Consider the following 25950-nt stretch of genomic DNA (forward strand, 5'->3'; position numbering starts at 1 on the left):
ATCCTCTGTGGAGGAATCAGACGCCGCGTCACGCTCTGCAAACAGCACAGTGCGCTGTTTCTCATTCTGTTCCTCTGTAAAACCTTACTCTTTCCCTTCCCCTCTCTCTCTCCTCTCTCTGTCCCTCTCTCCTGCCCAACCTTCCTCCTCTTCCCTACTCCTTCTCTCCCCCTCTCTCAGTCTGTTCCCCAGGGTTCTATGGTCACCACTGCAGTCAGGCGTGCCCACAGTGTGTGCACAGCACCGGGCCATGCCACCACATCACCGGCCACTGTGAGTGCCTGCCCGGCTTCTTCGGCTCTCTGTGCAACCAAGGCAAGTGTCCCCTCCTCCTGCTGGATAGTAGTTATTTCAATTTACTTTCAATGTAATTTCTATGCTCTAAAACACCACACATGTCGTTTATAGTCCAGTGCAACACTGCAGCAGTAGTCAGTGTGTATGGGTGTGTGTACACAGTGGTGTTTGTTTTCCCCCTAATAAGACCATTTACTGACACACACAGCGGGGAAAAAAAAAAAATCCCCTTAAAGAAACGCCCCGCCTGTCAGCTGGGGTTAAGCACAGGTCAGGGACAACTTACCTCAGGAGGGGGTTGACAGGGCCTTATTATCAATGTGGGCTTAATTAAATGTTCGCCACACGCGGGGGTGTCAGAGAGCCCCCCCCGCGGCACAGAGGGCTGCGGCTGCCCAATTACGACCGACCTCTGACCCTGGGTTTCTGTCAGCTGCTCTTCGCCAGGCTGCTGTGTGTGCGGCTCCCACTGCACGTTACACCACTGTGAGGGAGCTGGGCTTTAATGAGCGGATGGCTGCCCATCTCTCCAGCTGCCCGCGGAGAGCAGGGCTGCCTCGTTAAAACAGGATTAAATATAGATATAACTTTTCTTCCCCCCGATAATTAAACCAGTCTCCGCTTGAATTAAGATGAAGCAGCTTGGGGGACATCTAGAATTCACTTTCATGGATCGGAAAACTCTCTCAAGAAGTATGAAGGGAAGATAGTGATATATTTATATATGATAAAATATATACTACTACTACAAAATAATAATAAAATCATTCAGTTAGTGTGCCGATCTCGATTGCTCCGGGGGAGACGCGGCTCGCCAGCTGGGCACAAGTGGGCCCCGCGATGGCATTGCCCTCCGTCACGTCTCGCGTCTGAAGGAGTCACTCGCAGGGAAGCGCCGCCTGGAACTAAAGGAAAATAATAATAAAAAACAGAGTGAAATGCAAATAAGTGAGTGCCGGCTTTGAGGATGTTGAAAGAACTCCAGGAAGGAAGAAGAAGAAGATGTCAAAAAAACTTGTTGAAATAGAATAATAAAAAAGCAGATCTAAAATAATTTAATTTGCAAGTTTTTTTTTTGTAAAATAGACTACCTTCCCTCCGCAGCCTCTCCCGCTCCTCTCAGCTCGGGAGGAGAGACCCAGCCTCTTGGGCCCTAGTCCTAGTTTCTGTGTGTAGTCTTACACATCCAGGTCCTGAGACCAGGCTCTCATCAGACCCGGTCGCCCTTCGCCCATTTTCAGACCTGGAAGACAGGCGATGCTCCAAGCTTTCAAATGTTTAAATTAAAGATGTAATTTAACAGAATGTCATGAAGCATTTAAATATTAATTTTATAAAAAATGTACACAAGCGCTATTTTAATTCTGTTGAATATTCTTCGCCTTGTCTGGACCATGGCTCCAAAGCAGCAGAGTGTTAATAACTGCAGCCCTCCAGTCGGGAGGTCACGCACTCCGTTGGGACCGTTAGCACTTTTCTCCCTTTTATTTTAAAGTCCCTCCTCATCTGACGTGTCTGTGCCCGTGTGTCTTTCAGTCAGCTATAGTGAGACGGCTTTGTCTTGCAATCTCTGTCTGTGTGTCTTTTACTTTTGTCCTGTACCCATTGCTCTGCTCTGCATCGTCTGTGTGTGTGTGTGTGTGTGTGTGTGTGTGTGTGTGTTACAGTGTCCTGTCCTGACCTCTCTGTGTCCGCAGTGTGCGCCAGTGGCCGGTTTGGGAAAAGCTGCGCAGAGGTGTGCTCCTGTACCAACAACGGCACCTGCAACCCCATCGACGGCTCCTGCCAGTGCTTCCCCGGCTGGATCAGCAATGACTGCTCCCAGGGTAGGAGGCTCTGGCACTGCGCAGCACAGCGTCCTGCTGGTTCCCATTGATTAAAGCCAATAGAGAGAGAGGAGGGTGTGGGGATGGGGGGCAGATTTCAGAACTGCAGGGGTGGGGGGTTTCAGAAATCATAGCAGCTCTCCTCAGCTGCAACACAAGATTTATTAATGTATATATTTATTAATTTTTAAAACTGGGCACAATGTCAACTGTGAGGTTACACAAATAAACACACAAAACATTTTTGCACAAACATGTTGAGAGAAGGGTTTCTTGTGCCAAAGCACAGCCCTGGCCTGCCAGCGCAGAGGCAGTGGCGGTGGTGGGAGGAAGGCAGGCCCATCGGTGCCGGGGCTGAGTCCCCTGGTTACAGCGCGCCAGGCTCTTAGCTCAGGCTGTAATTGGAGCCAGAGCCTCTCCCAACAGCGAATCTCATAACCCTTTGAAGCATGACATTCTGCAGCGAGGGGACACCCATGCAACCTGGCCGTCACAGAAACGTATTTAAATTTGCTGGAATCGGATGAAAGAGGTGTAAATTGTTTTAGTTATTTTTCTGCTTGTGGAGTCGCTGAGCGTGTCCCTGTTATTAACAGTTATTTTCAAGGCCCTAAAAAAAAAACTAAAGACGGAGGAATCCAGCAGCTTTCAGAAGCTCATTATTTAGATTTGACCTTTGTATCTGAAATGGTGATGAGTCGGTGTAAAGTCCCCACACTGAGGCTGTGTCTTCACGCCTCGGGTACGAAGCAGCACTAGAGACGCGACGCCACACTGATCTCCGGCCAGCTTTAGGGGTTCTGACAACGCTTAATGAGGAGACAATGACAGAAGAGAAACACTGCATTCACTAACCCACCAAATAGATTCACCCCCCCTCCCCTTCCTCATCCTGTATCTTCTGGGAGGTGTCAGGGTGCTCAGAGGGGATGCTGGGAGTTGTAGTCTGAGCCTCGGTCTCCATGTCCCTCTTAGCCTGCCCCCCCGGCTACTGGGGGCCCGACTGCATCCACACCTGCAACTGCCACAACGGAGCCCAGTGCAGCACCTACGACGGAGAGTGCAAGTGCAGCCCTGGCTGGACCGGCCTCTACTGCACCCAGCGTGAGTCCCCCGCCACTGCCCAGTGCCACACACACACACTGCCAGCCGGAACTGCACACAGGCCTCCGTTCTCCCCTCGAACCCGGTCCACCCAGGCTGTAGCCCAGTGGGTGTTATTCATGCCTCTTTGTGACTCAGAGCCGGGGGGGCAGGGTGAGCCAGGTTCAGTTAATTTAATAATTAGTTCAACTAACTAATTAGAAGCAGTGAATTTCCAGAAGGCTGCTGCACTGTTTTAAGGTGGATTGTGCATGTGCAGTTAGTTACTCACATTCCCTGTCTCCTCCCTGTCTTCTTCTTTCCCACTGTACCACTCCCTCTCTGTCTCCCTGTCTTCTGCAGGCTGTCCCACTGGGTTTTTTGGTCGGGACTGTGCAGAAGTGTGCCGCTGTCAGAACGGGGCTGACTGTGACCACATCGGCGGCCAGTGTGCCTGCCGCACCGGGTTCGTGGGCCCCTACTGTGAGCAGAGTGAGTACCAACAACCATCCCCCAACCATCCAGCCTGCGCTGGCCAAAACTAGAGTACAACTCAGAGCATCTCTTTACGCATTAGTGAAATAGTGCAATAATAATGTACAGTGTAATAGTGTAATAGTAATACTGTACAGTGGGGGGGATCAGTTCCAGCCCTGGAGATCCCCCATAAATAGACACCTGCCGTATGAAGTCCATAACAGACTAAAAGACACAATGGACTAATAGACTGGAGTCCATAACACAGCCTGCTAGGCCATCAGCAGCCCATCTTCCTCTCTCTCTAACCCCCCCAGAGTGTCCTGCCGGGACGTTTGGCTACGGGTGCAAGCAGCTGTGCGAGTGCATGAACAACGCCACCTGTGACCATGTGACCGGGACCTGCTACTGCAGCCCTGGGTACAAGGGCATCCGCTGCGACCAGGGTGAGGGGCTGGGGGGGTAGTCCTGTCATACACTTCACACTGAGCCCCCTCTGTTCACGCGTCTTCTCTCACCATCCCTCTCTCTCTGCTCCTCTGCTCCTCCTGTCTGTCGGACTCCTCAGACTCTCCACCTCCTATGACATTTCCTCTCTGTATTACTCCCTCCTCCTCCTGGCTGCCTCTCTCGTTCCCTCGCTCTCTCACTCTTCGGGCTCAATCCTCTTTCCACTTCCAATGAGACCTCAGGGAAATGTTTCTTAACCTATCCCCCCCCACCCGCCTCTCTCTCTCTCTCTCTCTCTCTCTCTCTCTCTCTCTCTCTCTCTCTCTCCCAGCGGCACTGATGATGGAGGAGCTGAACCCCTACACTAAGATCAGCCCAGCGTTGGCGTCGGAGCGGCACTCCGTGGGCGCGGTGGTGGGCATCATCGTCCTGCTGCTCATCGTCATGGCGCTGCTCGGCCTGTTTGCCTGGTACCGCCAGCGGCAGAAGGAGAAGGGCCACGACATGCCCAGCGTCTCCTACACACCAGCCCTGCGCATCACCAGCACAGACTACTCCCTCTCCGGTAAGACGTCACCCGTACTCTGCCTCATGAGAACGCAGCTCTAGAACACCACCAGAGAATGTAGTGCAGAGTGAGGGGGTCTAGAATGAGCATGTGAGAATGTCAGAATGTCTGTGACATGCTCTGGAACAGGAAACGGACAAGGTTTGAGAACCAGGACAGAGGAGAATGGTGTGAGAAACCCCAGAGAAGAGAACCGCCTAGATCCACACCCCCACAGTGAGCTGCCGTACAGTGAGCGGAGTCTGTTTCCAACTGAATGTCAAAGGGGCCCCCTGCACTGCTTGTCTGGGCAATTAATAGGGTGCATTAATAATTCTGTGAGTTGAGAGAGAGATTCTGGGGATCTGTGCCATCTCTCCTCTTAACGAGCTTGCATGAGGCCCATCTATACTCATTCGTATTGAAGCCAGTCTGGGTCCCTCAGCTCTGAGGTGGGGAAGAGAAAATAACCGCCAGTCTGAAGGAGTAGGTAGCCGCAGGGAGCCCATGCCCAGACAGATCGCCTCCTCTCCCCCGGGCACACAAGTCCTCAGGGTATGTCTGCCGAATCAGGGGGAATAAAACAAGTGGGGGGAACAAGCTGTCTAGCCGTGCTGTGGGGGCACATGCAGTAGGTTGTCTGTCCCGAGCTGGCTGATGACTAGGTGGTGTCACCGAGATCTGCTTGTCACCGCAGGACACACAGACAGTCTGCTGCAGCTGGGGACGTGTGTGTCTTTATCGCAAAACACAGAGTACTGAACGCTTTCTACTCTGCATGTCCACAGGGGGGCAGCAAAGAGCAGCCCACAAACCACTACTCTCTGCTTCTCTCTCTCTCTCAATCTCAAACTCTCACCCGTCTCTCCTCTCAGCTGACAGTGAATGATGCCTCCAGAGTCAACCCTGCATGTCTTTTTTTGTTCCAGCTTCTCTCTCTCTCAAACTTTGATGCTCTGTTTTTATGTTGCTGTCTTTTGCCCCGTTTTTCTCTAAGGAGACGGGCAAAGGTGTCCTGGCCAATCAAATTGTTCTGTTTGTTAACCCTTTATTTTCCAGGGCCATCCTGACAGCCTGGCAGACAGGTGTAGGGTCCTGCTGTGTGCGTGTCCTGGTGACTGTGCGTGCGTGTGTGTGTGAGTGTGTGTTAGTCCCCTGTCCTGACAGCTGCAGTACTGGACTGTGCTGACTTGCTCTCTTCCCAGACACCTCTCAGAGCAGTGGCAGCGGCCATTGTTTCTCCAACCCCAGCTACCATACTCTGGCGCAGTGTGGCGCCCCCTCGCTTTCTCCCAACGACCTGGATGCCAGCTCGTCCGCCACGGTAGGCCCCCCACGCACTCCTCATTGCTCAGGGCTGACCAGCAGAACACCCAGAGATCCTGATAGACAACACTGAACACTAAACACTCGGTTTACATTAAAATTGACACATGTTTACATACAAATGTAGTAGTAGTATTTTTCCTGGTTACAAATATTACTGTAGATCTATTGGACAACATGTTAAATATAACACAAAAGCAATCCCAGTAAATTGGAAAAATATGCCTTTAGTTGCCACTATCTCCTGAAATGTGTCACTCTTTTCTTATTCGGTGTGTCAGTGTATGTTACCAAGATATTTGTAAATATATATATTACTTGCCCACTTTTCAAACACCTCAACAATGGTTTATTTTAACCCAATATAACAGTAGTGTGATTGTATGGATTACTTAAGAGGATCCGTATGGCTTGTGTCTCCTAATGTGGTTTGACTTCCATCAGCTTGCAGGCTGTCCTTCCCTGATTTAAAAAATTTACTTTAAAACGTGCTTCCCCCTAGTGGACAGAAAAAGGTATCGCAGTGATTTGGTGCCTCCTAAGACATTCCTTTGAACAGCCTCCTCCTCCCAGATACAGGGCTGCTCTGACACCTGGCAGCAATTCACGAATCGCTGTGTGTCAGGACTGTAAATATGATTACAGTATTATTATTATTATTACTCCTAAGATAATTTGTTAATGTGCTGCACTACTCTCTGCTGTAAACACACTGCCTCACTGCCTCTCTCTCCACTCTCTCTCCCGCAGCTGAAGAACAAGAAAGGGGTCAGAGAGAGTGTCGACTGGAGGCCGTACTGCAATCTCAATGACTTAGGTCAGTTCTACTCCTCTCAGCCCCTCCCGAGTCCATCTCCCACACACATCTGCCCCTGGGCTACTCTTTCGGCATGCATTATTTTATGCATATTTTATTTGTGATTTAATGTGTCTTTAATAGTTTTTTAATGACCACAGCGGTGATTAATAATATATAGTTGTTGTTGTTTTTGTGTATGGTTGTTTCTTGCTAGTTTTGTATTTCAGTCTTTTCCTAATTAAAGTCACTGGTTCAGCGTCCTGGAATTAAGGATTAGCAGAAGGACAATATGATCAGAAACTAGAAATGCTGTGAAGTTTCTTTGCCGTTCGTTGTGCTCAGAAATCACGGGCTGTTAATTTCTAATCGGAGCGAGTTTGCTCTGCACTGATAAAACTGTGTAGTTATCAGTGGGACCAGTGTGTGACTAACTTTACCCTCTTTCTCCTGTAATGAGAAAGAAGGCAGCAGGTTCATTATCAGCTGGTTAAGCAGCAGTTAAACACTAACTGGGTGATTCCTGAAGCGGTTTGCTGCTCAGATCACAGTTTGGCCCAACATTTCTTAACAGTAACTGTAAGAGTGCAAATCCAGCCAGAGAGAAGCCAGGCTGGGGAAACACTGAAACACGGCAGGGCAGGACTCTGGAAATACATTTTACTCCTGTCCTTGCAGGTGCCTGTGGGCTGGACAGACGCCACAACACTTACATTGTAGAGCAGTGTTTCAAAGGTACAGTATCACAGAGCAGCGGCACTGCCCCCCCCAGCCTGGAGCCCCGCGGGGCACCCCCTCCCCTCTGAGTTTGCTTGTAGCTGATTTATTAATGAATTCGTTGAACTAACTGATTGTTCCTACTTTTAATCCCCTAACCCCACTTACCTGCAGTGTTGATAATGCATGTGGCAGCTCCATATGGACAGTATGTGTGGTGCTTTCATTGTGTGTGTGTGTGTGTGTTTGTGTGTGTGTGTGTGTGTGTGTGTGTGTGTGTGTGTGTGTGTGTGTGACAGTGATTGTGCTGTTAACCCGTCTCTCTCTCTGCAGGCTGTGAGCGCACTGGTGGGAGGGGGGAGCACGTGCAGTGGCTGGGTGCCCTGTCTGTTACTGACTCCTCTAGGTCCGCAGGGGCGCGGCTCCACCCGCTCCTCACTGTCTCCCCTCCTCTCGCTGTGTCATTTTCTGCAGGACATCAAGAAATCGAGATGATATCTCTAGTTGCTCATCTGTCTGGGTTTGTTTTTTGTCCATGTGACCCGTCATTTGTGCAGCCCTCCTTCTCTCCGCAGCATATATCAGTATGTTTATATTTCTGAGTCCAGACCCTTTTCCTGGAGAGAATCTGGAATCCTGCAGGTCTATAGGTCTCTCTAAACCACCAGCATTGGAATACCTTGGATGGGTTGACTAATTGATTAATCAGGCTCAATATCTGAATCAATTAAGTTAATGGGCTCAAACAAAACAAAACAAAAACATGAAAGAAAAAAAAGGAAGAGGACGCTGTGGCTCTGCAGGACCAGGGTTGACCAGTGCCGGTCCACTGGGCACTCCTCTTGGGCGCGTGTCCAGAAAGTGTTGCTGGTAGTGCGAGCGTGTCCTGCGGTCGCATACCTGACCTGAGTGTGTACGTTTCCCTGTGTTTGTCGTGTGCTTGTCCAGACTACATGAAGGGCTCGGTGGGCAGCTCCAGCACCTGCTCCCTGAACAGCAGCGAGAACCCCTACGCCACCATCACGGACCCCCCCGGCACAGCCTGCAAGCACTCCGAGAGCAGCTACGTGGAGATGAAGTCTCCCGCCCACCGCGACCTGGCCTACTGCACCGCCACCCCCACCCCCAAGAACGTCTACGAAGTGGGTGAGTCTGGGTTGGGGATTGGTGGCTAATAGAGGGGGGGGTGGGGGCTCACTGTCCCACACTCTTCCTGTTCAGACAAGAGTATTTCTGTAGCCCGGTGGTTTGGGCAGCTTTTTTTAAATTAAGACATGAGTGCGTGTCCATGCGGAGGTGGTTATACTAGGGACAGTGGCGGCAGCAGACGTGCCCGAGATGTGTGTGTCTGATTCCTGTCTCTCCCTCTCTCTCAGAGCCCACTGTGAGTCTGCTGCAGGGTGCCAACGGAGTGCTGCCCAGCTACTCTCAGAACCCCTACGACCTGCCCCGCAACAGCCACATCCCCAGCCACTACGACCTGCTGCCCGTCCGCCACAGCCCTGCCCACTCCCCGCCACCCGAGGACGCCCCGCCCGGCACCCAGTCGTAGAGGATGGCCCGCACTGGCCCCCGCTGCTCTGCTGCCCTCGGTCAGTCAGCTGGACACCTGGACTGTCCAGCCAGCTATCTCTAGCAGCAGTGACCCTAGCACACACAGGGGACAGAGCGGAGGCAAGAAACTGTGTGCGAAGGACAATAATAATAACAAATGCCGGTGTATGTATATATATCTATATATATAAAAAGAACGAACAAAAACACATCAATTACAAATAAATAACAAGGTTCAAAAGAAATTACTGGAGCAGAATATTGCAGTCTGTCCCTCCCCCCCCCCTCTCTCCCTCTCTCTCCATCTCCCTGTACTGCTGCATGACGATTTTATTCCTGTGTAAGACTGAGGCGATGTGGAGAGCACCCCTGGGGCGAGACACTGCTCTTTACTTCTTCTGTCCTCATCCCCTGCCTGACCGCACAGAAGGAGGCGTCAGGACAGACCCGCTGGAGCTGATCGCAGAGTTAGTGAAAGACGCTCCCTCGTTGATCCAGAGTCAGGGCCTGGAGGAACAAACACCAGCTATGTACTTTTTACTGTGATTCTTCTTCTGTTTTCTTTGGAAAGGCAGAGTAAAGTGTTTCTGGAAGCAGCTACTAAATGGACTCAAGTTTAGAGCTGGGGAGTAATGGAGGCTCTGCGGGGCGGTGGATAGAGTCTCTCACCTGAGCTGCCCTTCTAAACAAACAAACAGACAGGACCAGGAGCAGCTGGAGGCACAGGCGGGGTTAGCAGTGGCAGACTTGACAGTCTGTCAGCACGGCTCTCTCTCTCCGGGAGTTGAGGGGCCACAGCAAGGTCAGCGTGGATTTATGCCTTGGAGACGATATGGGACTGAATTCGGAGGCATGATGCCGGAGGGGCAGGGACTGTGCGATCCCGCTGCTCCAGGACTGAACGACACTGCTGCATGGGACTGTGCCTGTGGCATCTCCCAGTCTGAGCGAATACTTTGCCACAGATCCCAGCTGCTGTGGTACCTGTTTATCCCTCCGTCCCTCTGTCTCTCCCTAACCTCCCTCCCTCTCTCTCTCTCTCTCTCCCCCCCTCTCCCTGTCCCACTCTCTTCCTTCACACTGACACCAGCCCCTGGTGACTGAGCATGATTAAATTGTAAGAAATAGTAAGAAATGATCCTATTTACTGATTTTAAACCCATACTGGAACTAGCTGGGGTTAGACTTCTGTATTTGTTTTTAATGGTTTACATATTAAAGATACTGCTATGAGGTGGTGGTTGGGGGGGTCTTCCTGTTTTGTTTTTGTATTATCAATTATGTATTTCTTTATGATGTATGTATTTATTGAATTTGTTTATTTATTTACGGTAGTGATAGTGAATTTTGTTAGTGAAAAGCTGCAACGCTGAAATATAAAATAAAATAAAAGACAGAAAAGCATGACCGAAATGTGAAATCCCAGTGTAAGCGCCTGCAGCATGACAGACCCTTTCCTCCTGTGGGCCAGTTGTGTTAAAACTCGAGTGCAGTTTGCCATTAGTCTTCCCCCGGATTCCCGCAGTGGAAGCCCACCGTGTTACCCTACGCACCTCTACATACTGCAGTCAACGCAGTGGGCGCACTAAGGGGAATGCTGCTCGGATGACTTAACTCGTTGTTTTTTGCAGCTTTTCACAGTAACTCTGAATTCCCAGTCAGTCTACCACAGACTCCAGCCAGAGTGTACTGCTGGCGTCACTGCACTGCCTTACCTCTGAAGACTGGCTGCTCTCAGACAGGACGCTGTAGTGACAGGACAGGACAGTACCCACTTGCACCATAAGGTCCTTTAAGCTTCCAGTCAATAGCCTTTCTAAAATGTTCTGCTTTTTTGGCCGAGAGGCAAGGGACCCAAGATAAAAAACGGATCAAAATCACATCTAAATCAGGTCCAAAATGTGGTTTTAACAGCTTCACAACTTTTGGTATGCAGAACATGTACTCTAGAAGCAATAACACATTGACAATCATTCGATACAAGGCTGCATTAGGTGAGTCAATCGGGTCGGGGTGTGTGTGTGTGAGTGGGTGTGTGTGTGAGTGCGAGCGTGTGTGCGAGTTTTCAGTCCAGGTTACGCTTCACCTGTTGTTTACGTCTCCAGCGCTCAAGGGGAAGTCATTGCCGAATGCTGTCATTGTGACAAATGCTGCTTGATGAATTCTTTAATACAACACAATAAAGCTGCAACGGCTCAGTGCGGTGGTGTGCGTTTCTTCCTTTGCGCAGAGATGGCTGCACCACTTCATCGTGTCCTTGTACCTGCTGTCTCTGTCTATGTGTTCATATGTTTGGATGGGAAATTTCAAGATCAGTTCGACAAGTTCAAGATCTTAGTCACCAAAAGACCAGGAGGACTCCCATGTAAACTGAACCAATTAAGTTATTTTTTATTATTATTAACCAATCACTTAATTGGACCAGCTCAGTATATGAAACCCTCTTCTCAGGACAGAAAGAAATTGCAGTAAATCAACGATGTGCAGTAGCACCCAGGCACCGCTCACTGGCTCTCGAATCATACTTCCCCATTCCTGTTTATTGGTTTGTTTTGTTTTCCATTTCAATTCATGTGCACAGAATACAGTATTTCAAAATCATAATATTTTTAAAAACAACAACAGGAATGAGAATCACCAGCACATGCAAAAACTACATATGGAATTAGGGGGGAGGGGGGGTGAGAGGCAGGGATGGTAATGTATAAACAGATTCAACACAACAACAGAAGCAAATAAACTAAACGAACGAATGCACCAAGAAGACACTCGTGAAACTGTCTTTCTGCAGAGCCGGCTGAGCAGCAGGCAGTGGCAGTGCCCTCCGTTTCCACACGTCATAAGCACTGCAGGCCAGACAGACTGACGGACGCATTCAAGACACAGAGACAGACGGACAGGCCCCGCCGTCCAGCAACACTCCAGTCACTCCATGGGCAGGAGCTGAACTGCAGTGCTGCACACCCCCCCACGCTGCAGGAGAGTTTATACTAGCCTCACAGCTGCACCTGTGGCCTCTCTCCTTATAATGCAGAGGACTGGGCGTTAAAACAGTGTCTCTGTATGACAGATGTGCTGAAGCAGCTCTTAAGTCACTTGTGATTGCTCGTTTGACAACACAATCCACCCCCTGCCAGTGCTGCAGGAGGTCCTCCCAGCCTGGCCTGGACCTCAATCCCTCCCTGTAGTCACAGGAACTCCCATCACTCAGTGATCATATGATCATAATCATAATCACTATACAGCAGTGTGGAGTCATGGTCAGGGCTCTGGTCCTGAGCAGAGGGTTCAGTCCCAGGTGTGGGACCCATGAGCAAGGCACTGTGCCTAGATTGCTCCAGTACAAACCCAGTGGTATAAATGGGTAATTGTATGTTTAAATAATGTAATAAATGAATGTGAATCAATACTGACCTGTTCAGTTTTAAACTAGGCACTACGTGGTAGCAAAGCAATCAACTTTAAGTCTTTAATACATTTTGCCAGTTGTCAGGCATGGTTTCTTTTGCCCTGTCTGGAAAGCAGCAGAGAGCACGCCCAGGAGACACTGGCAGCAGATGGGCTGAGCTGAGGGGAGCGGCTTCACCTTTCTGTTAATTGTGTGAGCCTCTGTAACCTTTTGCCCAGCTCCTGCAAAGCAGCAGCGCTTCTACCTCCCTGTATCTCAGCAGCACAGCAGCTCTGAAGCTATGACCAAACGGTGACCGAAGCTATCCATGCAGTATTCATGAGCTGAACTGCGATCTGGTCCCAGAGACGGACAGAGCCTCCCCCAGGGGTCAGGCCACCATGCAGACCGCTTCAGTGCACCACTCCCAGCACCCCTGTGCCGTGTCTATGCATCAGCCTGCATAGCATGGCTGCTGCGTTTACAAAGTGACAACACCTCTGTAACAGCCACAACAGGACAATAGGGTAGGCGCTCCATTAAAAAACAAGAACTAAACAATGAACGAACAGTCCCCTCTGCTACTGTCATGGCACGTCATGTATCTTTCAGTAGCGAGTCACATGGTGCCATTGTCTTCTTATGCCATGCGATACACAGACAGATCTTACGGTCGGTGTCAATTTTCACAGCTGAGCCCCTGGCGCCACACTGACACAATGGGGTGACACAGGCACTGAGTGGTGGGAGGTGTAGAGAGTGTCTCCTCAAAATATATATGAATATGCTTATATATGTATGTGTGTGTGTATATATATATATATATATATATACACATATACATACACACACACACAGTGTATATTATATATATATATATAGGCCTAGTATATAGATTGTATACATATATATTAAATATAATAACAAATATGATATATGCAGTTCAAAATAAAATACAATAAGGTAAAATGAACTGAAAAATAAAAAAATAAAAAATCATATTTTAAGACATTTCTATTGAGATCCTCAGATCTGATTATTAAAATTAAGGGTATCCCATATAAAAGTCTACCATGGCAGACAAGCACAGCTGTTGTGTCATGGTGACGCTCCGCTTCTGGGGATGCTGTAGCCTCTTCTCGGCGCTCCAGCCCGGTGCCCTGGCTGCCCACCTGCCTGCCCGCCACAGTAGGCTTTTATAGGGGAGGGAGATAGGGGACACTATACTGGGTTGGGCGGGGCAGGGGTGGGCGGGGCAGCCGCTAGATGTTCTGGCAGCACTGCATCTTGGGCTTGTTCTCAGTAGTGGGCGGCACGTGAATGGGCACGACGTTGTTGCTGGGAGACATGTCGTTCTCCCGCCGGTCTGACATCTGCTTCTGAGACACGATGCGGTAGATTTCTGCAGGGGGAGACAGAGAGAGACAGGGAGAAGAGGTTACAGGTCTGGGATGGAATAAACTGAGCTGGGCTGGGCCAATGAAGTCGTGCTTGTGTTTGGTTATCTTTGCAGGCCTGGGTTCCAGCTCAGCACTGCCCAGTGCACAGGACCACACCACACCACCACAGCACAGCCAGTGTCAACCATCCACTGAGCCCTGCAGCTCAGTAAATCAGGCTGGATCTCTGAACAGTGCTGTGCTGCCACCCCCGCACCACTCCCTCACCTGTCAGGATGGTCTGGAAGGCTGTCTCCACGTTGGTGGAGTCAAGGGCGGAGGTCTCTATGAAAGACAAACCGTTCTTCTCTGAATGGGAGAGACAAAATATAAACAAATACAACAGTTAAGCAGAAAAGGTGAATATGAGTGTGACTGAATATGAATATGTGAGTGTGAGATTTTGAGTATAAGTGTGTGAGAGTGTAATACCAGTGTGACTGTTACTCTCTCTGCAGATTGGAGAATACTCCACTCCCTTTAGTGCATCTCTGTCTAAGGGAGTGTTTATGTGTGCGTCAGTTAGTGAGTGAGAGCATCAAAGTCACACTGTATTCCTGCAATGCGCGCATTGTTTGAAAGCTTATTCTCTTGGCTGCCAGCACGTTTCATTCTCAGACACATTCGATTTACAGTTTCCGTGTCGCCCGCCGTCATTCAGAGCCCGGGGGGGTAAACACACAGTCTGCTCCGTGGGAGGGGGGAGGGTCTCATTCAGACGGTCACATATTACTCAGTTTCAATTGGATTGTTGTGCAAATAGGCTTGTTTTGTTCAGAACAACCTAATAATTAACCCAGCATATATTATTTGATGTTCTATCAAACACAGAGAAGTTCAGACCCAGTTATGTGAACTCGTTGTGTATTAGTACACTGTACACAGTTTTCCATCTTGACATGTTGAGCTCTCTACGGGTGTGTGTTGCTTCTACCAAAATGTGGATGGTCTTGTTTTGATCAGTAGACTGTCTGCTTCCAGAATATGTCATAATTGTCAATATTTTCTTAGATTTTGTATTCCTACTCAGACCAAGTATCCAGAATGGGGGGTGGGGGCGTATACAGTGTGGGAAAAAAGTATTTGATCCCCTGCTAATTTTGTATGTTTGCCCACTGACAAAGAAATGATCAGTCTATAATTTTAATGGTAGGTGTATTTTAACAGTGAGAGACAGAATAACAGCAAAAAAATCCAGAAAAATGCATTTCAAAAAAGTTATACATTGATTTGCATGTTAATGAGGGAAATAAGTATTTGACCCCTTCGACTTAGTACTTGGTGGCAAAACCCTTGTTGGCAATCACAGAGGTCAAACGTTTCTTGTAGTTGGCCACCAGGTTTGCACACATCTCAGGAGGGATTTTGTCCCACTCCTCTTTGCAGATCCTCTCCAAGTCATGAAGGTTTTGAGGCTGACGTTTGGCAACTCGAACCTTCAGCTCCCTTTACAGATTTTCTATGGGATTAAGGTCTGGAGACTGGCTAGGCCACTCCAGGACCTTAATGTGCTTCTTCTTGAGCCACTACTTTGTTGCCTTGGCTGTGTGTCTTGGGTCATTGTCATGCTGGAATACCCATCCACGACCCATTTTCAATGCCCTGGCTGAGGGAAGGAGGTTCTCACCCAAGATTTGACAGTACATGGCCCCGTCCATCGTCCCTTTGATGCGGTGCAGTTGTCCTGTCCCCTTAGCAGAAAAACACCCCCAAAGCATAATGTTTCCACCTCCGTGTTTGACGGTGGGGATGGTGTTCTTGGAGTCATTCCTCCTCCTCCAAACACGGCGAGTTGATTTTGGTCTCATCTGACCACAACACTTTCACCCAGTTCTCCTCTGAATCATTCAGATGTTCATTGGCAAACTTCAGACGGGCCTGTACATGTGCTTTCTTGAGCAGGGGGACCTTGCGGGCGCTGCAGGATTTCAGTCCTTCACGGCGTAGTGTGTTACCAATTGTTTTCTTGGTGACTATGGTCCCAGCTGCCTTGAGATCATTAACAAGATCCTCCCGTGTAGTTCTGGGCTGATTCCTCACCGTTCTCATGATCATTGAAACTCCACGAGGTGAGATCTTGCATGGAGCCCCAGACCGAGGGAGACTGACAGTTATTTTGTGTTTCTTCCATTTGTGAATAATCGCACCAACTGTTGTCACCTTCTCACCAAGCTGCTTGGCCATGGTCTTGTAGCCCATTCCAGCCTTGTGTAGGTCTACAATCTTGTCCCTGACATCCTTGGACAGCTCTTTGGTCTTGGCCATGTTGGAGAGTTTGGAATCTGATTGATTGATTGCTTCTGTGGACAGGTGTCTTTTATACAGGTAACAAGCTGAGATTAGGAGGACTCCCTTTAAGAGAGAGCTCCTAATCTCAGCTCGTTACCTGTATAAAAGACACCTGGGAGCCAGAAATCTTGCTGATTGATAGGGGATCAAATACTTATTTCCCTCATTAACATGCAAATCAATTTAAAACTTTTTTGAAATGCGTTTTTCTGGATTTTGGTGTTGTTATTCTGTCTCTCACTGTTAAAATACACCAACCATTAAAATTATAGACTGATCATTTCTTTGTCAGTGGGCAAACGTACAAAATCAGCAGGGGATCAAATACTTTTTTCCCTCACTGTACAATCAAAATGTTTCACATCGGAGAATGCTTCACATTGTTAGAAAGGTGCTGTTGAGGTGTTCTCTTTTTGTATGTGTGTGCATGTTTGTGACAATATGTGTTTGTGAGTGTGTTACTCTGTACCCGCCTCTGTGCGAGTCAGGCTCTGTGTCCCAGTCTGCCCAGCTTCACCTGCGAATGCACGCGCCTCGTCGGTGGGCACGGCCCTCAGGTGGCGCAGGTCGCTCTTGTTGCCCACCAGCATGATGACGATGTTGCTGTCAGCGTGGTCCCGCAGCTCCTTCAGCCAGCGCTCAACGTTTTCGTAGGTCAGGTGCTTGGCAATGTCGTACACCAGCAGGGCCCCCACCGCCCCCCGGTAATACCTACACAGGGAGCATCACACTGTCACATAGGGTTATATACCGACACACTCACACTATCACACACAGGGTTATACACACACGCAGTCATACAGGGATATATACCTACACATACACTAAAACTGTCCCACACAGTTATATACACACACATATATATTAATATATATATATATACACCAAGAAGCTTTGTAACCAAGAGTTATATTCTACATGTATTATTAGTAGTAGCAGTATTAATAATAATAGCAGTAGTAGGCCTACTATAATTAATTTTATTATTAAAGTATTTATTCTGCTGGATGGAGAGAAACTGTGTTCCTATTCCATTAGTGTACCAGCCGTACACTGTGCGTTGATTTTCTGCGCAGTAATTCTGTCTGCACTACAGGAACTCGCCAGACAGTGTCACCACGTCATCAATCGGCCCCACATTTCAGCTGCTATGATGGAAAGGGAAAAAGGGAAAACGGCGTTGCTGCGGATTTTAAATGTTTAGAATTAGTCTTCGAAATGTAAGGAGTTTCTTTTTCATGTTGATTTTGCGTGTCTCCACCACGATGTCTGCTGTGGAAATTCCAGCAACCGCAAGGAACTGCAGGAAACAGGTCGCACAAAACCCCAAATGTCCCTTTTTGTATGTTGATGTTGCTTTACTGAACAATTAGCCAATAATCAAAACGAAAGAGCTAAAAAGTAAATTAACGTATAAAACCACTGCATTAACCAACAAAGCATTGCCCTAGTTAGACATAAATCCAAACTGCTTGTCCATGGAAAATATTTAAATTTGAGAAGAAAATCTAAAATCGTTATTTTGTGTATTGGACACCTCTGTTGTTTTGTTTATGGGTCATTACTCAGAAGGAACAATGATGGGCATCAGAGCGCCTCTTCTCAACACACACCCTGGACTGATGGGCAAGGAAGTGTTTGGAAACTTTTATGTTTTTAATATCAGTTTAATGGAATGAGTTTTCTCCCTGCTGTACCCAGTAATGCAGAAATGATTTAGTACATTGTATTGCTGCTTTTGTGCAAGTTTTCTTCTTCATAATAGCGCTTTGTACTTGTTTTTCGTATGAGAACATGTAAAGGATTCAATGTTTTATATGAGAAGTTATTTAAAATCCAACGGATTAGTTCCACTCCCATATACATTTGTTTGTATTACCAATGTAGCTTATACATTTCAGCCAATATACCTCCAGTTGAGTTGGTCAGTAGACAATCAACCCCAAGGTTAACAAAAGCCTAAGTTTACATGGGACTCTTAGTAGGCTGGCCACTGACCACAATGTAACCCTAGCTTGATCAGTTTTTTTTTTTAAGCAGAATGTATCAAAATTACTCAAACAGTGCTGTTTAAACGCCCTAAATATAACCATAAGAGGATTCCTACCATCATGTGTATCCCCAATTAGATCTTAGTTTGGGATAGTTTTCAAATTTCCTTTTAATTTTTTTTAATCACACGGAAATAACTCATTAGCCTAACACCAGGGAATTAAAATTAACACCTGCCACCTGCCACCTGCCAAATGCGGTAGATTTAGCCACTGGCGGGTAAATCTGTCAATTTTACCAGCCACTTTGGCGTGTAGCCAACAAGTGTTTGTCGATATTTTTCAAGATACGAATGAATTTGTTGACGTTGTAGTGTTGGTATGTTAGTTGATTTGCCAAACCGCAATATCATGTTTTAAGGATGTGGAAAAATAATGACTTAATTACTTTTCATAGTCATAATTACTGACTTTTTAATTACCTGGATCAAAGTGTTTCAGAATTATAAATGTGACAGAAAAGGGAAGAGGAGCAACAAACACATGAATACACATACAGCCATCTATTGCTATTTATTCTGTATTCGCTGGAACTCAAACGCACAGTTCTGTTTCTGAACGCAGAGCGGCAGTCTGAGTGTGGTTTGGAAAGGAAAAGCCAATTGTTTAGTCAAGTAGACTACATAAATTAGCGAGCTAGATAGGTCTTATACATTTTGTATTTCGCTGTTGTGACTGGAAAACATTGCCACAAGGACACTAATGTTAAGGCATTTTCATTGCAGCTCACATTGCTAAACTGGCAAATGAATTAAAATGTATAAAAAATTAAAAAGAAAAACATATTGGTCAGTCAGTTACAGCTGTAATTGCAAAATATTCCTTTATAAAGCAAATAGTCACAACCTTTATAGTTAATTGTGACATTGAAATTGTAATTTGAAATTGTGAGAATAAACAGCTGTGATAATGTCAGGAAACAATAATACAAGAGTCTGATAAGAGATGAGTGAGAGTTGACAGGTCTGCTGTTATTATGCCATTTCCATACGTCTTCTAATAATGTATTTTGATATAGATATTTAACAAAGTTGTGTTAGATAAGTAATTATCAATTGCATCAATTACAACGTATTAATTTATGGGGAAACTATTGTGATAGAGACATGCATGTTTTGCTGCGTAGCGGAGATTCTGCTGAAGAGAAACGTGCGGTTTGTTCACATTGCATCTTTGCTGACGTGCAGGTATTGACCAATGGAAGGACGCTACTATCTGTCATCATTCCTAGAGATTATATATTTTTTACCCAACCACAGACCGTGACCCTATGAATATCTAGCCAATCCAATTAAATCCTTCTAATGATTTGCAGAAACCCAAAGAAGGGAGTAGCACTGAAGAGGAAGAGGAGTATGAAGAGCAATAATGTGTAACCATATAACACCCCTTCTCATGTGTTAGTTTAATGTGTTTGTACAGATCCCCATTAGCTGCCATGTTATTGCATATGTGATTGATTAATTTGAAATGTGTTATATGAAGTGTTATAATTCAATAGAATGTAGTCTTTTGATCAAAGACCTTATAACACTTGCAAGTAGAAACTGTGTGGGAGCATGTATTTCTATCCAGATCCTTTTCCCTCATACACACCTGTCTAGTCTATACAGGTGTGCAATTAGCTTTTGTTATAGTGACAGATTAATTACCTGAATAAATGCCATGTTTTAACATGTTCAACACACATTTACGCATTTTTGGTGAGGTTTGCCTTTGGCTGGTAAGTTTTTTCCTTCTACCAGACACAGTGGCTAGTGGCCAAAAAAGTAAATTTTATCCCCTGCCCAACACCAACACACACTTCAGATGATTTGCTTTAGTCCCAGCTTTGATACTGTAGGGATGGAAATATATTTGTTTCCCATTTGCCGGGCGGGTTGGCCTGGCACTCACGCGGAGGTGATGGCCCGGTAGCGCTCCTGCCCGGCTGTGTCCCAGATCTGCGCCTTCACCGTCTTGCCGTCCACCTGGATGCTGCGCGTGGCGAACTCCACGCCAATGGTGCTCTTGCTTTCCAGGTTGAACTCGTTTCGGGTGAAGCGGGAGAGTAGGTTGCTCTTCCCCACCCCTGAGTCCCCAATCAGAACCACTGAGAGAGAGAGAGAGGGGGGGGCGATTAATACAGTAAAGGTGGTTCTGAACTGCGGCCCGGCAATCCCCCCCGTGCTGTCTTGTTCTTGTTCCAGCTGAGCTCTTAATTGCTTAATTTAATCCTTAACCGAATGAAAATCTGACCCCTTCTTAGGATCGTTACACAGTTGAGAGATGGTTCAGTTACAGGTGTAATTAAGTAACTGAGCTCAGCTGGAGAACTGAAACATTGGGGCACTGCAGGACCTGAGCTGACAACCCCTGCAGAGGAGAGCTCAGAACATGTACAGCAGGCAGGAGAGAGTGAGGGGGACTCATAGTGTTGTTCAGTAACAGTTACCATTGCTTAGGAATTCCTCTCCCACAGCACACTGCACAGAGCTGGTGTGCTGGGATTTCTTTTCAAAGCCCCTTTAGACCCATTTTAATGAAGAGGTGTGTGCAGTAAAGCTGTACGTAACTGACACACGCTCGAATGCACTCACATTCGCTCCCACACACTATGAAAGATTTACAGCCTTGGATACACCTCTAACTTAAGGGTGCTTTGCCACACTATAGTATTCTCTCCAGCGAAAGACCATGCAGCGGGCAGGAGTTTCTGTGTCACTCTGGGGCCGTGGCTGCGTTTCTCATCTGTACGTGCTAAACCCGTACTGTGTCTCCCACTAATTGGACACAGTCTGCTCGCGGTGTAGCAGTTGTGCGCTGCGCTAAGCAGATTTCCGCCAGGCCTCAGTCCACTGCACTTGTGAGCGCTCCTTTACACTGAGCTGCACAGGAAAAAGCTCGACCTCCTCTGCTGTGTCGCTGTCACTCAGCTGGAGGGAGGGGGCCCTGTTCTGTTTTCCTCTTTCGCACAAAAACAAAATCGGAATGCTTGTGCAGAGAGCGGCGAAGCGTGTCCGTTTCTGCACCCACACACAAACGAGAGCAGGGTGCAATCCCCCTCTTCCTGCAGCTAGCACAGCAGGGGGGCATGCCCTTTTGTGTGAGATTATTGAACTGCATTGTGCTGTACGAGTTGGGCCGTGACAACACACAGTCATACCGAGACACGAACTCCTGAAGCACACACGCACCCCGCCACCATACCTCTATTTTCTGTGTGCTCCATGACAGCTTGAAGTAAATGGCATGCCCCCAGTACAGCAGGGAGCCCCAGGGCAGGACAGCAGCCCTGGCTCACTGTGCGCTCACAGGCCGGGAGCTGGGCAAGGCCAGCACTTCACTCTGCGCCACTAAAAACAATCACCTGACACAACGCTCTTCAAGTCAGAAAGCCTGGAAGAACATTAAGGCATTTCATGCTCCCCTGTTCGGAGTATTCGATGAGTTGCAATGGTATCCGTTTACCGACAACTAACCTCCCCTCAAAGCCACCCCCGTGGTCTAGGCTCCCCCACAACCAGCCCGGCGTTGTGTGCTTCCTTGGAGAGAGAGCAACTTCTGAACAAGTAAGGAAGCTGGGGGGTCTGCAGCGCTCCCCTTATGGGCTTGCACATGCTCTCAGACTCTGCGTGTCAGGGTAGTGATCTCAATGCAGAGTTGGTTCCAGTCAGTCAGGTGGTACACTGTGGCTGAGTCCAATCTTCCACATCCCCTGCTGCTTGTGTGTGTGTGTGTGTGGAAATACCTCTTTCTGGTTGGTCATGATTCCTACCTACCTACCCACCCACCCACCCACCCACAAGTTACGTATCTTATAAACCTGCACAATCAGGTCAAAAGCTCACAAAATGTATGAACCTGGGGTTTATTTTGTTATTATACAGATATCAGTTGATAACATATGCAGTTTTGACTTTCACATGTGTAATTCTGTGTCCTTGTCTCTTGTCAAGCAAACAGTCCAAGAAAGCTCTGTTCCACACTGTGCCAGCCAGTCCACCGGGGGTCATATCGGCTCTACATACATCAAAAGACAAACATTTCGCTCATGATTAAAGAATGCCACAGCGGGCAGCTCTGAAGTGGCACTCATCACAGAAGCACTAATTAAGCCATTAATTATCATTTATTTTTCTGACATTCAAGGTATTGTAGTTTCAAGCGTCTGTGCGTTCTCAGTGAAAGGGACCTGAGCCCCTCTAATCGGCAGCGAGAGCACTGTGCTCTGTCCAGAGGGATATACTGCCGTGTACAGGGTCACCCGCTGCCCTGGGTCTGGGCTACTGAACTTGCGTTCACTTGTTTTTAAACGTATCTATCATCTGTATTCATGCTCGTCCAAGAGTGTCCACTGGACAACTGAATCGGACTAAAATTAAATATAGGTTATCAGAGAAAAATTTGGGGTTTAGAGAGGAAAGAATGAAACGTGTGCTGCGGCTCTGCCCGTCCTCAGAGTGCTGTTGGAGCAGCTGCGTTTCAAATTGATGTGTAAATCAGAATTTGGTTTCAAGTGCCTTTAAATCACATATAGTTTTCTGAGATGGGGAAATCCCAGAAGCTAGTTTATTTCATTTTGTAAAACAATGAAAGAATGGGTTATATGTATTCCCAACCCCCCCAACACCTACTGATGTTGTATTGTAGAAAGAGAGTACTGAATCATGAAAATTACTGATAGAAGGAAGCAAGCAACCCAAAAGACACAATACAGATTCGATTGTGGGTTTGCAAGCTTGTGATTTTGGGTGTAGGTTGAGCACCCTGATATACAAGGGGGTCTGTACACTCCGCAGTCCAATCCCCCTTGTCGCCCTGTTATCAAGATCAGGGGTTAATTAAAACCATATCTCCCCTGTCAAATTGAAACCTGAGTCCAGTACTCCACTCGGGTACAGCAGCCCTGCACCTCGACTATTGAATAGCAGCCATGAGAACTCATGAGAAATTATCCACATTTAACGTTTGTAAGTGGTCACCGAAAGAAGTGCTGCCATCAATGCCCTTAATTCATTAATTACCAGTAAATTATAACGTCTTACCTGTCTGAGTGATTCAAATTGCACGCCACAGTGTAGCACGCCAACTCATGTATACAGCGAGGAGAGCAAAAACTTGCTGTCTCTACTGGGCATGATGAATACATAAGAAATTAAACCATAATAAAACCTGGCTAATTACAAGTACATGATTGAGGCCAGTGCATGGGGAAAATACAATTGTGTGGGGGGGTGGAACAGATCATTTTGCATTGCTTGGGGGATCCAGCCCCATCTGAATACTACAATCTGTCTTAAAACATGCATCACGGCTCAGTGTCTGCACAAGGGTTACAGAGACGCAGGTGAACACCGGGGGGGGGACATGCCTTCATGATGTTGGATAAGCTGACACTGTGACACCAAAAAGAAATACATACTTTGATTTGTTTGTGTGAGAGAGAGGCACTGCTAATGCACTTAAATGAGAACATGGAGAAATAAGAAGTACAAACAAGCCCCTGGGCAACAACTCTTCAGTAGCTTGTGATTTTAATTCCCAAAACAGGGCGTCTAAACACAAAGTAGAAATAACCCCAACCCGGGGGCAGCATTGAGCCTCCCGCCCTGAGACTGTAACATTGCACAGACTGCAATGCAACACTGCATTACAGATTACTGTTACCCTTTACTGCACAATCTACTGGAAGACATTTCTCCCATTGTGTTATTCCAGGAGTAGTCTGATAAGGTCAGGCTCTGTAGCTACATATCACATTCCAGAATGCAAAGGAGTCTGTGTGTGTGTGTGTGTGTGTGTGTGTGTGCGAGAATGTGTGTGCGTGTGTGTGTGCGAGAATGTGTGTGCGTGTGTGTGTGTGTGCGAGAATGTGTGTGCGTGTGTGTGTGCGAGAATGTGTGTGCGTGTGTGTGTGTGCGAGAATGTGTGTGCGTGTGTGTGTGTGTGTGAGAATGTGTGTGCGTGTGAATGTGTGTGTGTTGGGGAGGGCATGAGAAGCTCTAGCGTATTTCAGGAGACCAGCGAGGAAAGACCTGTTTCAACCCGCCGGTCATATTTCTAGTAACATCCGCCCTAAGGATAATTAAATTGCAAAACAAAGTTAACTCAAAAGGTGCTGCAATGAGTCGTCAAATTCAATAAAAAAAAACAGAATCTGATCTGTATTCTATGTTCCATCAGAATAAAATAAAATTAACTATCATTAGCAGCGACCCTGCCTCTTTCACTAACAGAAACCTGAATATATGTCAGGTTAATAGGAACGCCTCTTACTGAAGCAATACTGCTTTACTGTACAGTGAGCGGTGGTCCTGTTTAATTGGAAATGGACTGAGACTTGGGAAGGCATGACGACATAATGGAGTAACACACATTCGACCATAGCCCAAAGCTGATCATGCCTTAGGGAGCTCAGGGCTGTGAAATGAATGCAAGAATGCTAATGATGATGGCTATCACTTAGTGCCATGCTTTATAACGCAGAGGTACTGGGACTCTACAAGCCCTTTCCTAAGCACTGATATTGCAACTCAAAGTCCATTAAACGAAGCCATATAGATCCGGAGAAGTACCTCTCTCTGAAAGAGCGCCCCTGCACTGCCCAGCACATTGAGGGCCTCAGTTCAATGGGAGCTCATGTTAGACAGCCGTCCGTGCTTGAGCCCAATTAAAGAGGCTGCACAGGACATTGTGGTGGCTGTGAGATGCGGGTGCTTTAAAGCCGAAATAAATGCATCGTTCAGCTTCGGGTCCCCCACCCAGAATAGGCACTGCGTAAAGGGCTGGACCTACCTTTATCAATGTAGGACACGTCAACGTGAAGTTAGAGCAAACGACACAAGCCAGCAAGTCTTCAATAGCGCAGCATCGGGGAGCAATTACACCGATTTGGAAAATGGCCAAAAGAGCAGCAGGTACTGTAGCCGGTTAGTGCTCAGCCCGGCGGGCAGGTCTCGCATCCAGTATCGACGACGCGTTTATGCAGTTATTCATTTTATAATTACTATTGCATTTCACTTCCAGTCGCGTAACTCAATAACATGCACTGGATCTCGCACCGACTCCTCGGCGATTATGTACGACATCTTCATAGGCTGTTAGACATCGATTACAGCCCGTAGTGCTCTGACGCAAACTGGAATATGTCCCTTTCCCCTGGATACTGCAAACGCACCGCAGCTCACTGCACCGACCAGCTGATCACACCACGTTGTTTTTACCTTTAAACAGATAGTCATACTCGTCGTCTCTGGTCCCCATCTTCCCGCAGAAGAGGCCGGTAATCAGCGCCGCCGTGAAGTCCGCCGAGTCAATGAGCGGCCGCGCAGCGCCCTTCTGCACTTCCGGGGTCACGGCGGGGTCAAACACACGCTTCAGAAACGCATCTTTCGCGGGGGGGGGAGCACTGTACGGCCCCGCCGATCTGCGGCGTGACTCGCCGGCTTAAACTCGCCGAGATCCGGCTTGCTTGCTGGGGGAAGTCGGATGTATCCCTGGTGAAAGCGCGGTTTGGCGTGCGTGTGTCATTGGCAGCACAGGGTTGTACACATAACAAACACACGTGTCGTTCTGTGTGTGCCCTGGTATGTGCGTGTGCGTATTTAAAGGCGGGACTGTTTTCACTGCAGGCAGAGGGAAGACTCAGTCCACCGCCTTTCTGGTGTGAGAGCATGTTGGCAGCTCTTATAGTACCGAGGGTGATGAGGAGCCCTGCGGATGTTAGGA

The 25950-nt window shown here is 47.6% G+C and overlaps 2 protein-coding genes across 2 annotated transcripts in view; one reads left to right on the forward strand and one right to left on the reverse strand.

Annotated features, from left to right (window-relative positions):
• Positions 1–11256, forward strand: part of megf11 (multiple EGF-like-domains 11) — a 54230-nt gene extending 42974 nt beyond the window's left edge. Inside the window, exons 14-24 of the mRNA XM_066701243.1 lie at positions 181–315; positions 1995–2123; positions 3099–3227; positions 3570–3698; positions 4001–4129; positions 4465–4698; positions 5886–6004; positions 6757–6823; positions 7481–7537; positions 8468–8665; positions 8896–11256. Of these exons, the coding sequence (XP_066557340.1) occupies positions 181–315; positions 1995–2123; positions 3099–3227; positions 3570–3698; positions 4001–4129; positions 4465–4698; positions 5886–6004; positions 6757–6823; positions 7481–7537; positions 8468–8665; positions 8896–9071 (1502 nt within the window). The 3' untranslated portion in view covers positions 9072–11256. The remainder of the gene's footprint in view (positions 1–180; positions 316–1994; positions 2124–3098; positions 3228–3569; positions 3699–4000; positions 4130–4464; positions 4699–5885; positions 6005–6756; positions 6824–7480; positions 7538–8467; positions 8666–8895) is intronic.
• A 336-nt stretch (positions 11257–11592) lies between these two features.
• Positions 11593–25608, reverse strand: rab11a (RAB11a, member RAS oncogene family). The gene is made up of 5 exons (XM_066701242.1): positions 25446–25608; positions 20137–20332; positions 16707–16900; positions 14129–14209; positions 11593–13863 (listed from the first exon to the last, which is right to left on the reverse strand). Exons 1-5 carry the CDS (start codon positions 25483–25485, stop codon positions 13724–13726), a joined length of 651 nt encoding a protein of 216 aa, XP_066557339.1. The 5' UTR covers positions 25486–25608; the 3' UTR covers positions 11593–13723.
• Between the last annotated feature and the right edge of the window lie 342 nt (positions 25609–25950).

The sequence above is a fragment of the Amia ocellicauda genome, chromosome 4 (assembly GCF_036373705.1).
Source record: "Amia ocellicauda isolate fAmiCal2 chromosome 4, fAmiCal2.hap1, whole genome shotgun sequence".
Classification (NCBI taxonomy): Eukaryota; Metazoa; Chordata; class Actinopteri; order Amiiformes; family Amiidae; genus Amia; species Amia ocellicauda.